The sequence below is a fragment of the Sapajus apella genome, unplaced genomic scaffold (genome assembly GCF_009761245.1).
Source record: "Sapajus apella isolate SASKATOON/1434 unplaced genomic scaffold, GSC_monkey_1.0 scaffold1, whole genome shotgun sequence".
Lineage (NCBI taxonomy): Eukaryota > Metazoa > Chordata > Mammalia > Primates > Cebidae > Sapajus > Sapajus apella.
Window position 1 is genome coordinate 49,469,952 of NW_022436941.1, and position 13,382 is coordinate 49,483,333.

Here is a 13,382-nt window from a genome sequence, read left to right on the forward strand (position 1 = left end):
GTTTATAGTTATCTTACATTTTTTGTGTCTCTTTCTGGGATTCACATTTCTTGTTTAGTATGTAGTTCTGTGTAGTTCTCTTTTCCCAAAAAGTTATTTACTGTTGCAGACTTCTATCAACTATATTTTGTATTATTTTCTTATACAAGGGGGAATCTATGCAATGAAAAATAGGTAACAGGTTTTCCCAAATCTATTTGAACCTGGAATCCCTTTCTTTCTTTAAAATTTAGAACAATTATTTCTATTCTGCTGAATGGCAGTGCAGAGCAACAGTTTGAGAAATGACACTACATATAGGCTATCTCAGGAAAACAGAAATACAAATTTCTCCTATTTTTAAAAAATTTAAAGCCTTTGATTTTTTTATCCTATGATTCACTATATTAAGTTGAGGTAGCAACCTGCTATTTCATTAAAATGTTTCTAAATTACAGTTATTGTATAAAACACTTTCTAAATGTCTGCAAGATGGCCAGCTTTTTTCACAAACATTATTTCATGCAATACTCAAAGCCTTTGTTTAGATTGTCTTATTATCCCCATTTTGCAACTAACAAATCAAATATGAGGGAAATTAACTAATTTTCCTAAAGTCACATGGTATTAAATGGTAGAGTTAAGATTTGGATTAATATCTTGCTGGATATAAAATCTATATCCTTTTTACTTTTCAGTGGCTACTTTCCATATCTCAAGAGAACCAAGACTGGAAAGATAGTAAAGGAGAAGAAAATAATAGAAATATAGTTGATAGAAGTCTGCAACAGTATATAACGTTTTTGGAAAAGAGAACTACACAGAACTACATACTAAACAAGAAATGTGAATCCCAGAAAGAGAGACAAAAAATGTAAGATAACTATAAACACCATAGTGAAACAGTGCTCATGAAGAAATGTTGATAGTATCAAATACTAAAGGGAATCTATGCAATGAAAAATATGTAACCAATTTTTTAATGCAATGGATTTTGGCCAGTAGGAAAAATAAATGTTTAAGATAGATTATAAAGTAAAAAGAGCAAGTTACTGAACAGATTGCAGTGTAAAATTCCATTTGTGTAAGAATAAGATACATATGTTTGGATAAGCATAGAAAATTTTTGGAAGAGTATATAAGCAACTGTCAATAGTGGTTACCTCTGGGAAGTAAAATGCAAGATTCAGAAGGAATCAGGGGAATTTTACTTATTTTTCTACATCCTTCTGTACTGACTGAGGTTTGGCTTGTTTTTTTCTCCATGAGCACATATATTTTTACAGCAAATTAAAACAAAGATGGAGGAAAGACACTTCTGAGTTTAACTGGCAGAGACTGGTTGGGTGAGTTGTGCCTTCTTCAAATGCGCATGTAGACACCATAAAGGGGCAAGACTGACAGAAAGAAAGAAACTAAAGATTTTTAAATGTTTAAAATATAGGTACAATTTTCACTAATGAAGGAATCAATTTGGAGTAGACTAGAGGATACACTTTCCATGCCATGAACCTAAATAACAAGGAGAACCACAGAAGTGGTGTTAAAGTTTGGCTGTGTCCCCACCCAAATCTCATCTTGAATTGTAGCTCCCATAATTCCCACATGTCGTAGGAAGGACCTGGTGGGAGGTATTGAATCATGGGGGCAGGTTTTTGCAGTGCTATTCTTGTGATAATGAGTAAGTCTCACAAGGTCTGATGGTTTTATAAAGGGCAGTTCCCCTACACATGCTTTCTTGCCAGCTGCCATGTAAGACATGACTTTGCTCTTCCTTCACCTTCTGCCATAATTGTGAGGCCTCCCCAGCCATGTGAAACTGAGTCCATTAAACCTCCTTTCCTTTATAAATCACCTAGTCTTGGGTACATCTTTATTAGCAGTGTGAGAACAAATTAATAAAGGCAGTAAGACCCATTTCCTGACTTCTCTGAACTCCCAGCCACAGAGACTACACTAACCAAGAACTGGCTGCCACCTACCTCAGAACTATAGTGTTCCCACTGTTATCAGCTCTTTCCTCTTTATGGTGATTCTGAGTTTCCAATTCATAATATGCAGAGAGTAAAAGAAATGGGAGTGACGCACTGCATAGCAGAATTATTGATTTTTCGTTAAGTATATCCAATGAGGTTTCAGGCAGGAAGCACATATTTTCCTAGAAGCCCTTACAAAATTTTTAAAAATACATATATTGTAAAAATAACAATGAAGAATTATGAAGAAATAAAAGCTTGAGTGAAGAGATTAAAATAATACAATTTAATAATAAAAATCTCAAAGAAAAAATGTAATTGCCAAACTAAAATGTTCATGAGAAACAATAAAATGTAGAATTCAGACTGCAGAAAATTTAATCAGTGATGCATAGGACAAACTGGAGTTGTTTTATAATGCAGAGGAAAAAGTAGAGATAAAAATGATATGCATCACAATTCTCTCTCAAAGTATTAACATAGTTGTTCTCTGTATATTTCCTTTCCTCTATTCTTTATCTCCCTAAGGACCATTTTATTTTTACCAGCCTACAGTGAAACTTAACAAAGTTTCTAGAAGTTGCTCTGCTAAGAGAAAGACAAGAGAGGAAAGGCATAATAGGGAGTATTCTTGGGATCAATAACAGTGGATAGGATGGGAAGGAAGCAGGAATGGGTAGAAGGCAAAAAGTCAAAGTGGGCAGTAGAAAAATAAGTATATCCATAAAAGACCAAGGGAAAGAGAGAAAGAGACTTTCAGAACAAACTTCTCTTGAACATGGCCATACCCTACATCTCTGTGGTGGATGCTCTGATGTTCAATAAGATCCCCCTTCTGGAAAGGACTCATTACCCTTCTCTCATCTGTCAGCCTCCTTTGCAAGTTGCCTCATCAGAAGACAACCCCTTCCCACATGGTCAAATGCTCTTCCTGGCATGGGGTCCACACTCAATGACTGCTCAACACAGGATTATAAAACTCACCATCATTCTAACTCAGACAGCTATAAAGGGTCATTCTCACTTCAAATTGTAGTATACTGTAGTGTCAGTTTCAACGGCATCATGGTTTGCTTTCATGCCCAATCCTGCTTCTTTCACTTACACAGGTGTTGATCTCACGAGCATGTCCTAAAAAGCCTCTGGATACCAATCTCTATCTCACAAATTTCTCCTCAAGGAAGGTAAAGTGCAATATCCCCCTGACTTATCACCTATGGACCATTATCAGTTCTGGAGAGTTGTATGTTTCTATAAACAGAGTATGGAGCTTAGTTGTCCTGCATAAAATAGAAATAGGAAATCCCAGCACTGTAATATCAGCACTTTGGGCGGCCAAGGTGGGTGGATTACCCAAGGTTGGGAGTTCGAGACCAGCCTGACCAACATGGTAAGACCCTGTCTCTACTAAAAAATACAAAAATTAGCCAGGCGTGTGATGGATGCCTGCAATCCCAGGTACTCAGGAGGCTGAGGCAGGAGAATCGCTTGAACCCGGGAGGTGGAGGTTGTGGTGAGCCAAGGTGGTGCCATTGCATTGCAGCCTGGGCAACAAGAGCAAAACTCCGTCTCAAAAAAAAAAAAAAAAAAAGAAATAGGAAAGAAGAACTTCACCCTGTTAGGATTGAACAAAATTACTGTGAGAATTTCCCTGTAAGATTGGCAATGGTGACTCCACAGTCACTTACATTTTGAGACAGTCCAGGAAACTATTATACAGTAAGTCTTGGTACAACCTGGGATGTACCATAGGTATAATAGCTTCTATAGACTAGTTTCCCTATTGCCAATGTGAGCACTAAGTTGCCATGAGAATGATTTGTGAGAACGGAGATCACCTGGGCATTATTGATGGAGTGGATACCACTAGCCATGAGTAGACATGAGAGTTGATGAGAGAGATCCTCAAAAGCAAACTAGAACCTGTGGGAGATGTAGATCTTTGTGTATATTCAGACCTATACAAAAGCAATGGAGCCATTACACAGCTGTATATGAAATGTACCAGGCCAATGACCAAACAAGTAGCTAGAGAGAGTGTAATCTAGAGACAACCGCATCCCTCCTGATGCGGTACTCTAAAAATGGACGACCTTATTTGCTAGAGGAAAAGATCAGGCTATTTGCCATTTTGGAGTAGATTTTATGCTTAAAAACAAGAAATTTTTTTAATCACTTAAGAAGTGGATCTAGCAATAAGAATCTGGTAACTAGGAAGTATTGCTCCTTATTACTGAGGAAAATCTTTATAGACATTTGAAACTAATTTCTAAATTCTAAATGCTCCTCAGGGGAGAAGTTTTTAGATCGTGGCTAGGGCACACAACCTAGATGTTTCTTGAGTTATCATGTGTCAGAATCTGAGAAATAAGTGGATGATATACCTGCAAGGCCTGGCTTAAGATTTAATGCCATCAAGCTAATCACACCTCAAGAATGATGGCAGAACATGTGCATGATAGACTGCCAGAGAGCATCCCCAGTGAACTCCTTAATCACATCTTGGAAAACTGAAGGGGAAAAAAATTATTTGTTTCTGTGCTGCCTATTATTGAAGGTTCTGAAGAAGAGTCACTAGACTGAAAAATAAAAGTAGACATGGACCATATAACATATTTGGTGGAATCCCTTTGGAAAACTGAAGCTTTTAATGTTTTTAATATTTATTCTCTACCCATTTTCAAAAGCGCATATGTTCAGACTTTCTACATCTGCTAGGGCCAATTTCACATAGGTTTTTAAAATTTCTCTATATTTATATAGCCTATATTTCTATAGTCTCTTACAATTTTCAATATTTTCTCTCTTTTAATAATTATTTCCTTCTGTCAATTCTTATTTTGTAAGATATTTTTTAACTTATTAATCAGTTTCTCTTGGTATTTTTGTTAACTAATTGCCCTCTGGTTTCATCTTTATTAATTTAAAAAAGCTGTTTAGTTATTAAATTAAGAAAGCTGTTTAGAATCAAGACATGATTCTAAAAAGCAAAAACTGTAAAAGGACTGACAAATCTGGACCATTTTCTTCTCTTTGGCCTATTTGTTTATCCCAGAGAAAATATCACACTGTCTCATTTACTTTGACTGTGTATTACTTTACACATTGGTTAAGTAGAGCCACCCTTCATATTCTTCTTTGTGAGTTGCTGGCTATTCTTGGCATTTTTGTATTTCCATGTATATTTTAGAATCAGATTGTCTCTTCATTCTCCCCATCTTCCCTTCCAGAAGAAGACTTAGGAGTTTGATTGGTAAATATCACCGTCCTGTGGTTAGGTTGAGATTACTGATAATGAAACTCTGTGCTCAGCTTAACGGGGTCCCATATACTGCCTTTCCCAACTTCTTTTGAATATTAAAACTGGCCAAAGATGGGAAAGAGGAAAAAGAAACTGAGTGAACACAGGCAACTAGAAAAATCACATCCTACAGAGGGTTGGTTGATACTCCAGCCAAAGTTCTCAGGCTCATGTTGATAAAGACATAAAGAAATAGATCTGTAAATGTCCGACAAAACTCTGAAAAGGGGAGTCATTCCCACAAGTTACAGAAACCAACTTCATGGGCCAAGAGATTATGTTTCTCCCTCAAAGTAGACAGGACCTTACACCTTTGCTTATTACCACTGTGGGAGGCTGAGGCAGATGCAGATGGACTGTAATACGCTTGCCATTCTCAAACTACTTATTGCGTTTCAGTTTTTCGATTGGCTGAAAAACTTCCTTAATTTTTTTTCAAAGTGTAAATGGATATTAAAAATTAGGAGTTTTTGTAAGTTTGACATTGTCTTAACGTAACGCAATCAGTATTTTGAGTCAGTATAGAAGTTCTGCACAGTCAGAATAGTTAGAAAGCACACTTAAAGGGAAACCTGACTGGACTTGGTAATCAAATACATGTAACAATTACAGAAAGGGTGCAGCTGGGGATGACACCCAGACATCCAGCTTGGTTGGCTGGCTTTGCCTTCAATTAGGAGAGAAAAAATGTGAGAGAGGGTTGTTTTGATGGTAAAATGTGGGCACAGTCTGAATTTAAAAATTTGACTATAGATCAGGCACAGTGGCTCGTACCTGTAATGCCAGCACTTTGGGAGGACTGCGTAAGCCCAGGTGTTCGAGACCAGCCTAGGCAACATAGAGAAACACTGTCTCTATAAAAAAAATTAAAAATTAAAAAATAACCGGGCATGGTGGGACATGTCTGTAGTCCCAGTTACTCATGAGGCTAAGGTGGAAAAATTGCTTGAGGAGGGAGGTCAAAGCTGCCATGAACTATATGATTGCATCACTGCATTACTGCCTGGGTAACAGAACAAGACCCTGTTTCCAAAAAAAAAAAGAATATAGGTAAAAAACAGCTGCAGAATAGGTGATGGATATCAATTACTCTGATTTGATTACATAAACATATCAAATGTACTCTGTATCACATGTACTCTGAAAATATGTATGCCAATTATGTATCAATAAAAACTTTTAAACAAATACTTTCAAAAAATAAAAATAATTTGATTTCAGATATCTAGAGTTTCTGTGTGTGTGTGTGTGTGTGTGTGTGTGTGTGTGTGGTGCGACTTTTCCTCCATCGTGCATATGAAGTTCCAAAAAAATTCCAGACATAGTAAATATCATCACATGAATTCACAAGTAATACTATGCAAAAGAAAATCAAAGACAGCTCTTGAGGTCTTGCCACACAGGGTGACTCAGTCACCATTCCCCTCAGTAGCGACAGCACAGCACCACTGCCTTGAGCAGATGCCTGTCTAGGGACATCAGGCTCCAGTTCTCCTCAGGAAGATGATCAGAGTTACCGGTGAAAGGACAAGTTCTGAACAGAAAACTGAGGGAAGAGAGTCAGGATCTGTCAGAGGGCACGTGGGAAGAAGCTGGTGTGTAGAAAATGGAAGCAGCAAGAGTCCACAGAAACTGACCTCCAAGGAGCTTGGAGCCCCATGAAAAGAGTAGGTGGGAGTGCCTCTCTCCTCCCCTCATTCCTCTGACAATCTCCTGACTGCCAAGCTTTTGAGGAGCCCCACCATGCTCATGACCCATAACTATACTATCAGTGGTGATTTGAGAACTTTCCAGGGACAGAGAACCAGGTTGTTAACTTGTGCAGGCATGCCTGTGCTTCCCTCAGACCCAAGCTGAGATGTAGGGTCCCATACTGGTTGTATACCCATAGTGCCACTGCCCTGTCTGAGACCTCTCTGCCCAAGTCACTGCACCACCAGATCTCCTGCAAACCACCCCACAACCAGCTCTGATGTTTGGAAGCATGGGGGACAGGTGGGTCCCAGGGAGCTCAAGGACTTCTGGAGATCTAACCCACAGTGTGGGCTGCCCATAAAAGAGGGGGAGCAGAGCCTGCCAAAGCCCTCTTGAGACAAAGGAGACACAAGCATAGGGCCAGTCACTGAAGAGGGTAGCACCAATGCTAAGGGACAATTGTACAGAGGGGGTCATCTCCCCCTCTAGACTGTTGCAGACACAGCTGTGGTTCTTCTCACTGGGAGTTAACACATGCACACAAAGAAAGCATTTGTTTGAGCTTTTTTTAGTGGCTCCATCTCTGCTAAAAGTGAGCCAGTGCCACTTGGGCTTACAGGCAGAACAGGCCCCAACTCCCACTCCTTACACAGAGCAGCAGTGTCCCAGCAATGGAGGACTGACAAGTCGTGAAGTTGCTCACCCTGGAGTTGGGGAAGAGACCCTCCCCTGAGCCCGTTTTGTTAGCAGCTCTTAGAGGGGTGCCACTGTGACCTGTAGCTGCACTGAGGAACCAAAGGACAAAGTCTTTATGAATTGAAAGTAATGAGTCCTGCAACACGAGCATGATAGGAAAGCAGACTTCATTCCTGCCGGCTCAGGACTAGAGGCTGGTGCACACCCTGACCACTCAGAGACACAACACATTCCAACATGATCTCTTCTCACCATCCTTCCCTGCCCGTACCCTGCACCAGGGCAGGTGCCTCCACTCAACACCAGACATCAGTCTATTTATTCACAATAGTGAAAGTATGGAATCAACTTAAGTGTCCATCAACAGTGAACTGGATAAAGAAAACATGGTAGATATACACCATGAAATACTACAGTCATATAAAATAATTAAATCATGTCCTTTGAAGCAACATGGATGCAATTAGGGGCCATTATCCTAAGTGAATTAATGCAGAAACAGGAAACCAAATACCATGTGTTCTCACTTATAAGTAGGAGCTAGACAATGGATACACATGGACATAAAGATGAAAACAACAGACACTGAGGACTGCTTGAGGTTGGGCGGTGGGAGTGGAGTGTGGGTTGAAAAACTATCTATTGCATACTGTATTCGCTATTTGGGTTTTGGGTTCACTAGAAGCCCAAACCCCAGCATGATGCAATATACCTATGTAATAAACCAGCACATGTGCTCCCTCAATCTACAATTTTTAAAAAAGAGAAAATCAAAGACAAATTTAAAAAAATTACAGAAGTCCTAATGCTGACTATACCTCATCAAAATGAAGGGTTCCATTCAAAGGACTAAGGTCATGTTTAGCCTTCTCATCTATAGTCCACTGAAGTCGGACGGTTCCTTTTCCTCCTGGGGACCGGACAACCGTCAATGTCACATATGAATCAGGGTCATCAGATGAAAGGGATTCATCTATCATTACCTGAAAGAAGAAAATTCAGTAAGACAAAACAACAAAAAAAAAGAGCAGATAAACAAGTAGAATCTTTTTTCTGTTTACAATGACTACAGTTTTAAAATTTAGAATATTACATGTTACGATCATATGGCAGAAAAAAATGTTTTACCAATCCCCACTTCTTTTCTATTCTTAGATGCTCAACTAGTTGGCATTTCCTATCTTCTCTTGCAATTAGGTAGAGCATGCAACTGAATTCTGACCCTGAGAATAGAGGCAGAAATGATTTATGCTGCTAATACTCTCGGCATAAACTTCTACAACAAGATCACATATCCTCTCCTTTTCCATTTGGCAGGTGAATTGAGAGGACACCCAGGATCTAGTAGAGGACAGAACCCCAAGAAGAACAGAATCTAGTGCCTTGAGAGTCACCAGTTGAATAACAGGTGTCCATAAGCATCAGCCAACTGGGCACCCTGGTGCAGGATTCCTGCATAAAGAAGAAATGAACACTTACTATGTGAAGAAACTGAGATTTGTGGGGGATCTTTGCTACTACAATCAAGCTCCACACTTAATACAGACCTAAATTGTCCTCTGAATTATCTGTAATGTACCTATTTAGTGAGTCAAAGTTCAAAAGTGGTTTTATTAATCTGATACAGAGAAGGAAATTCAATACGCTAATTTACCAGCACTATTTGTTTTTTACACAAGTCCTTATTAACAGATTTAGTTTAAATGAAGTACATATGTTGACTCTGTGAAGCAAAGTCCTCATTGAACCTATATCATCCATCTATCATATAAATAGAAAATATAACACAACGCTTCCTACTTTCAAGATGGATAGAAGCTTAACATGCAATACAATCTTGTTTTTTTTTTTTTCCCCATGAGATTTGTGATGATGTCAAGAGCACAGATTTGGAAAAAACTGAAACTAGCATCTATTGTATGTCAGTTCTTACATATACCTGATCTTGTTTAAGCTTCATAGAAACTCATAGAAATCTGAGGGCCAGATATACACATATATTTGGAGATGAGGAGCCTGGAAACGAATTAGGATTATTTTGACTCCACATTGATCATACCACTACTCAGGGACCAGAGATATTTAGTAAGAAAAAAATGGAGAAAATCCATTATATAAGTCTTCTTTGATTCCATAGATGTAATGTTTTAGATTAGGTTTCACAAGTAGATTTCCATGAATGGGTCTCTGCTATTCCCAGGGCTGTGATATACTTATCACATTGCCCTTGTGAACAGCTTGTTAATTTTGATGGATTTATGCTAACAGTCTTTTCTCAATGTTCCTCAGCTGTGAATCTAATCTGTGTCACCAAATAATGCTAACAGGATGTTGACTGTGTGTACAATATTGTGCATCTTATTGTTAAAAGATAAACTCCATACTATCAAAAAACTTTTGTTATAAGAAAGATAGAATATACACAAGGAAAGCAGTCACAAAGGGCGGAGCAACAAGTGGCTACTACTATCACCAACAATCATAATAGCCATTGTCACCTAATGAATTAAAGCTCAAGCATGCATGCTTTACATGTTCAACAATACAGTAGGAATTGGGTAACCTAAGTCTTACCTTCAGACTCTAAGACAAATGGAAAATCTGTAGCTGTAACAATATTATTAATTTTATTATTATTAATAAAATTATTTATTAATAAATTATTAACAAATTACATATTCATGTGTAATTTTCTGCTGCTTGGGGAGATAGTCACAGTTACTCTTTTGTCAATCCAACACTCCTTACAAATACTGCTGCCAATTTTTTTTTTTCCCAAGGAAGAGTTAATTGAGCCACAGTGAAAGTTTGTTCTGTGCCTCTTATAGGTCCCATTTTCTTACAAAGTTGAAATTTCAATAGCTAAATCATTAGGCAATTATTTGTTACATTTAAATTTTGGAGTATTCAGGAAATCTAGCCCTGATAGGCAAGCTGTCGGTCTAGCCTTGCATCCACAGGAAAGTAGACAGTGGGCATCACAGCAATTGGTTTATTTATTAAAAGTGATCTATGTGAATTACTGACTACCTATAAGTTATTAAATGAAGGGAATGGTGACATGTGGAACCAGAAAAGTTGCTGAGTATATGGGGATTACCTCATATACTTTTATGGCTAGTTCACACCTTGGAATTTATTTTGAAAGGTAAGGTCATAATGTTATGTCATAGTTATGTAATAATAATTATGATGGAATTTATAGTGTTTTATATTTAAGACGCAGTGATAATTTAGTTCTAGGTACCAAACCTGGCTGCACAAATACTTATTTTTCATGATTAATTAGGTTCTTTCTTTCTCTCTCTCTCTCTGAATCAATAATTATTGGATTCCTTCTTTCAAATCTTGGAAGTAAACAGCCAATGAGAAGTAAGAGAGGAGAAATATAGAGAAATACATGAGCTCAGGGGGTGACTGTGGTGTTTTGTTCTATATAAGTCACAACAGACTAGCATAACATTGGGTAATATAAATCCCTCACCAGGTAAACCCATTGTGGGACATAACACCCAGACCCTGACAGGATCCTGCCTATGACAAGAATGGTGTTCTGGCAGTAAGGCACCCAGAGAATAGATGGTATGGATGAAAAGTACATCTTGGTCTACTATACCCATAAATAGGAATCTGTTCCCCTTTGTAATTTCCTGATATTAAGAGCTCACATTACTATCAAACTGTGTGCATAGGCTGGAGGATTGGCCCCTAATTCAATAGCCCACTCAAAAGATCCTTGAGAAGAGGCTCATATGTGTAGGGTAATACTTTCCAAACAAAAATGAAAGATAGTTTCTACTCAAAATTACTTGAAAAAGTAGCCTGTCTATTTAACTTACAGTCTTTTCTTCAAATCCAAATACTCCAAACGGAGAATCATTTTGTGGAATAACAACAGTTGCCACAACATCATCACCAAGTCTGCCACCTCCAGCAACATTGATTAAGGAAATATTGAATGTCTCTGTGAGTTCAAATTCAGCATCATCAATTATGGTGATTTCTATCATTGAAGTAACCTATGAAAGCAAGAAAGGAAGGAAGGAAGAATGAGAAGAAAGAAAAGAGAGAAGAAAAGAGGAAATGAAGAAAGAAACAATGTAATAACAGTTTTTGCTTATATATATATATATATATATATATATTTTAATTTTTTAGTTGAATTTTAAAACATGGTACAAAAAAGTAGGTCTTTTTGCTTATTACATTCATAATACTTTAAAAGTCGTGTATATTTATGGCATTTCAGAAGTCAGAAATTTAGTCTATTATTTTCAAGGTAAAAAATTGTTGAGGTGATACGATAGTACTATTTACAGTTAAAAACAATAAATCCTTATTCATAAATTTTTTTTAACATCATGCAGGTTCTAACACCAGTACACAACCATAAAATTCAGTATGCTTGGTATTAATATTACATGATATGAAATTGACATAAAAATTATCATTGTCTTCAACAATCAAAATAAACTCCATTGGTTTCAAATATTGTTCTCACAATGTAGTCAAAAAGAAAGGCAGAAAGAAAACCCAAATTTAATATTCCTGGATGTTTATAATCAGGATTTATTTTAATTATCTGAGTCTATGTTAAAAGCTTTGATAAACGTATAAAAAATAAAATTTGATCCAGCTTGCAATTTCACTGTTGGTCACAAAAATATTCCAATGTTTCTGACACAGACATTTATCAGAAAAATGAAGTGTCTCTACCTAAATCTACCTCTTTAATTTAACAACAAAGAAAGGTCCTGGGCATCACACTCAGACAGGTAGAAACATGAAAAAAATCAAATGCTCAAACAGAAGCTAGTTAAATTGCCTCCACCTCAAATCTGTGCTGTAGAATACAAAGTACCTACCCTAGAAGATGTGAACTTTAAGAAAAAGCATGATCTTAAGGATGCTGGTTAATGATGGGACTTGAACTTAATGTACAGATAAGGTGCTGATAATGTCATTAAAGTTGGAAGGCTGCTTCAGTGAATAACCAAAGTATTTGTTTCTGCTTTTAATATAAGAATCTCGTTGACTTGCATTTCCCTCTTTTTAGTAGGAAATGTTTCAAGTTCTAAATCTGTTTTAAAAGCTCAGGATTTCAAAAATATGACAATAATAGGCTTTTCTGTGTAGGAAAATCTAGATCTGTATGCTCACGTTTTAGCAGCATTTACTGCCCCCCATGAGCAACTAATAAGTTGATACATATGCTGGTAATTTGTGTAGCCAAAATCAGGCTACCGATGTGCTGGTTGAAGCTACTAACATTTTCATGGTTGTTCATATACCTTTTTCACTTACTGACAAAAAATTGCATGAAAACATCTTATTCTTACATATTACAAAATGCCAAGTTTATAAAATTTGTAATTCTTGGAGAATGTCATATAATTTTTAAGACTGGTTAGCCTAAATCTAGAATATTGTTTTTTAGTTTTTCAAGTTTTAACTATTTTGCTCATTTTCTCTTATTTTAGTCATTTTTAAATTATAAATGACATTTTAGATATTAAATAAAAATTGTGTATGCTCTTAGTGCAAATTCTAAATAAATACCTATATTTACTGGCATTAAGAAACAAAATAAAAGATGGAAGAAACTAAAGTCCACAGGAATAGTCCAGTTTATCAGATAGTTTTCTATACGTTGTTAGGCACTTCTAAGTCAATTATTAACCTATTTTGTAACTTCTGTTTATTTTAAATAAGATTGTGGTGGGGGTTCAAAAAAG

General features: G+C 37.0%; 1 protein-coding gene across 5 annotated transcripts in view; it reads right to left on the reverse strand.

The window, feature by feature from the left end:
• The window catches only part of ADGRV1 (adhesion G protein-coupled receptor V1), a 565,868-nt gene that overhangs the window by 371,377 nt on the left and 181,109 nt on the right, over window positions 1–13,382 (reverse strand). For all 5 annotated transcript variants that reach the window (XM_032276299.1, XM_032276290.1, XM_032276319.1 and 2 more), the window contains 2 exons: window positions 11,487–11,666; window positions 8,466–8,630 (listed from right to left, as the gene is read on the reverse strand). In XM_032276299.1, the coding sequence (XP_032132190.1) occupies window positions 8,466–8,630; window positions 11,487–11,666 (345 nt within the window). The remainder of the gene's footprint in view (window positions 1–8,465; window positions 8,631–11,486; window positions 11,667–13,382) is intronic.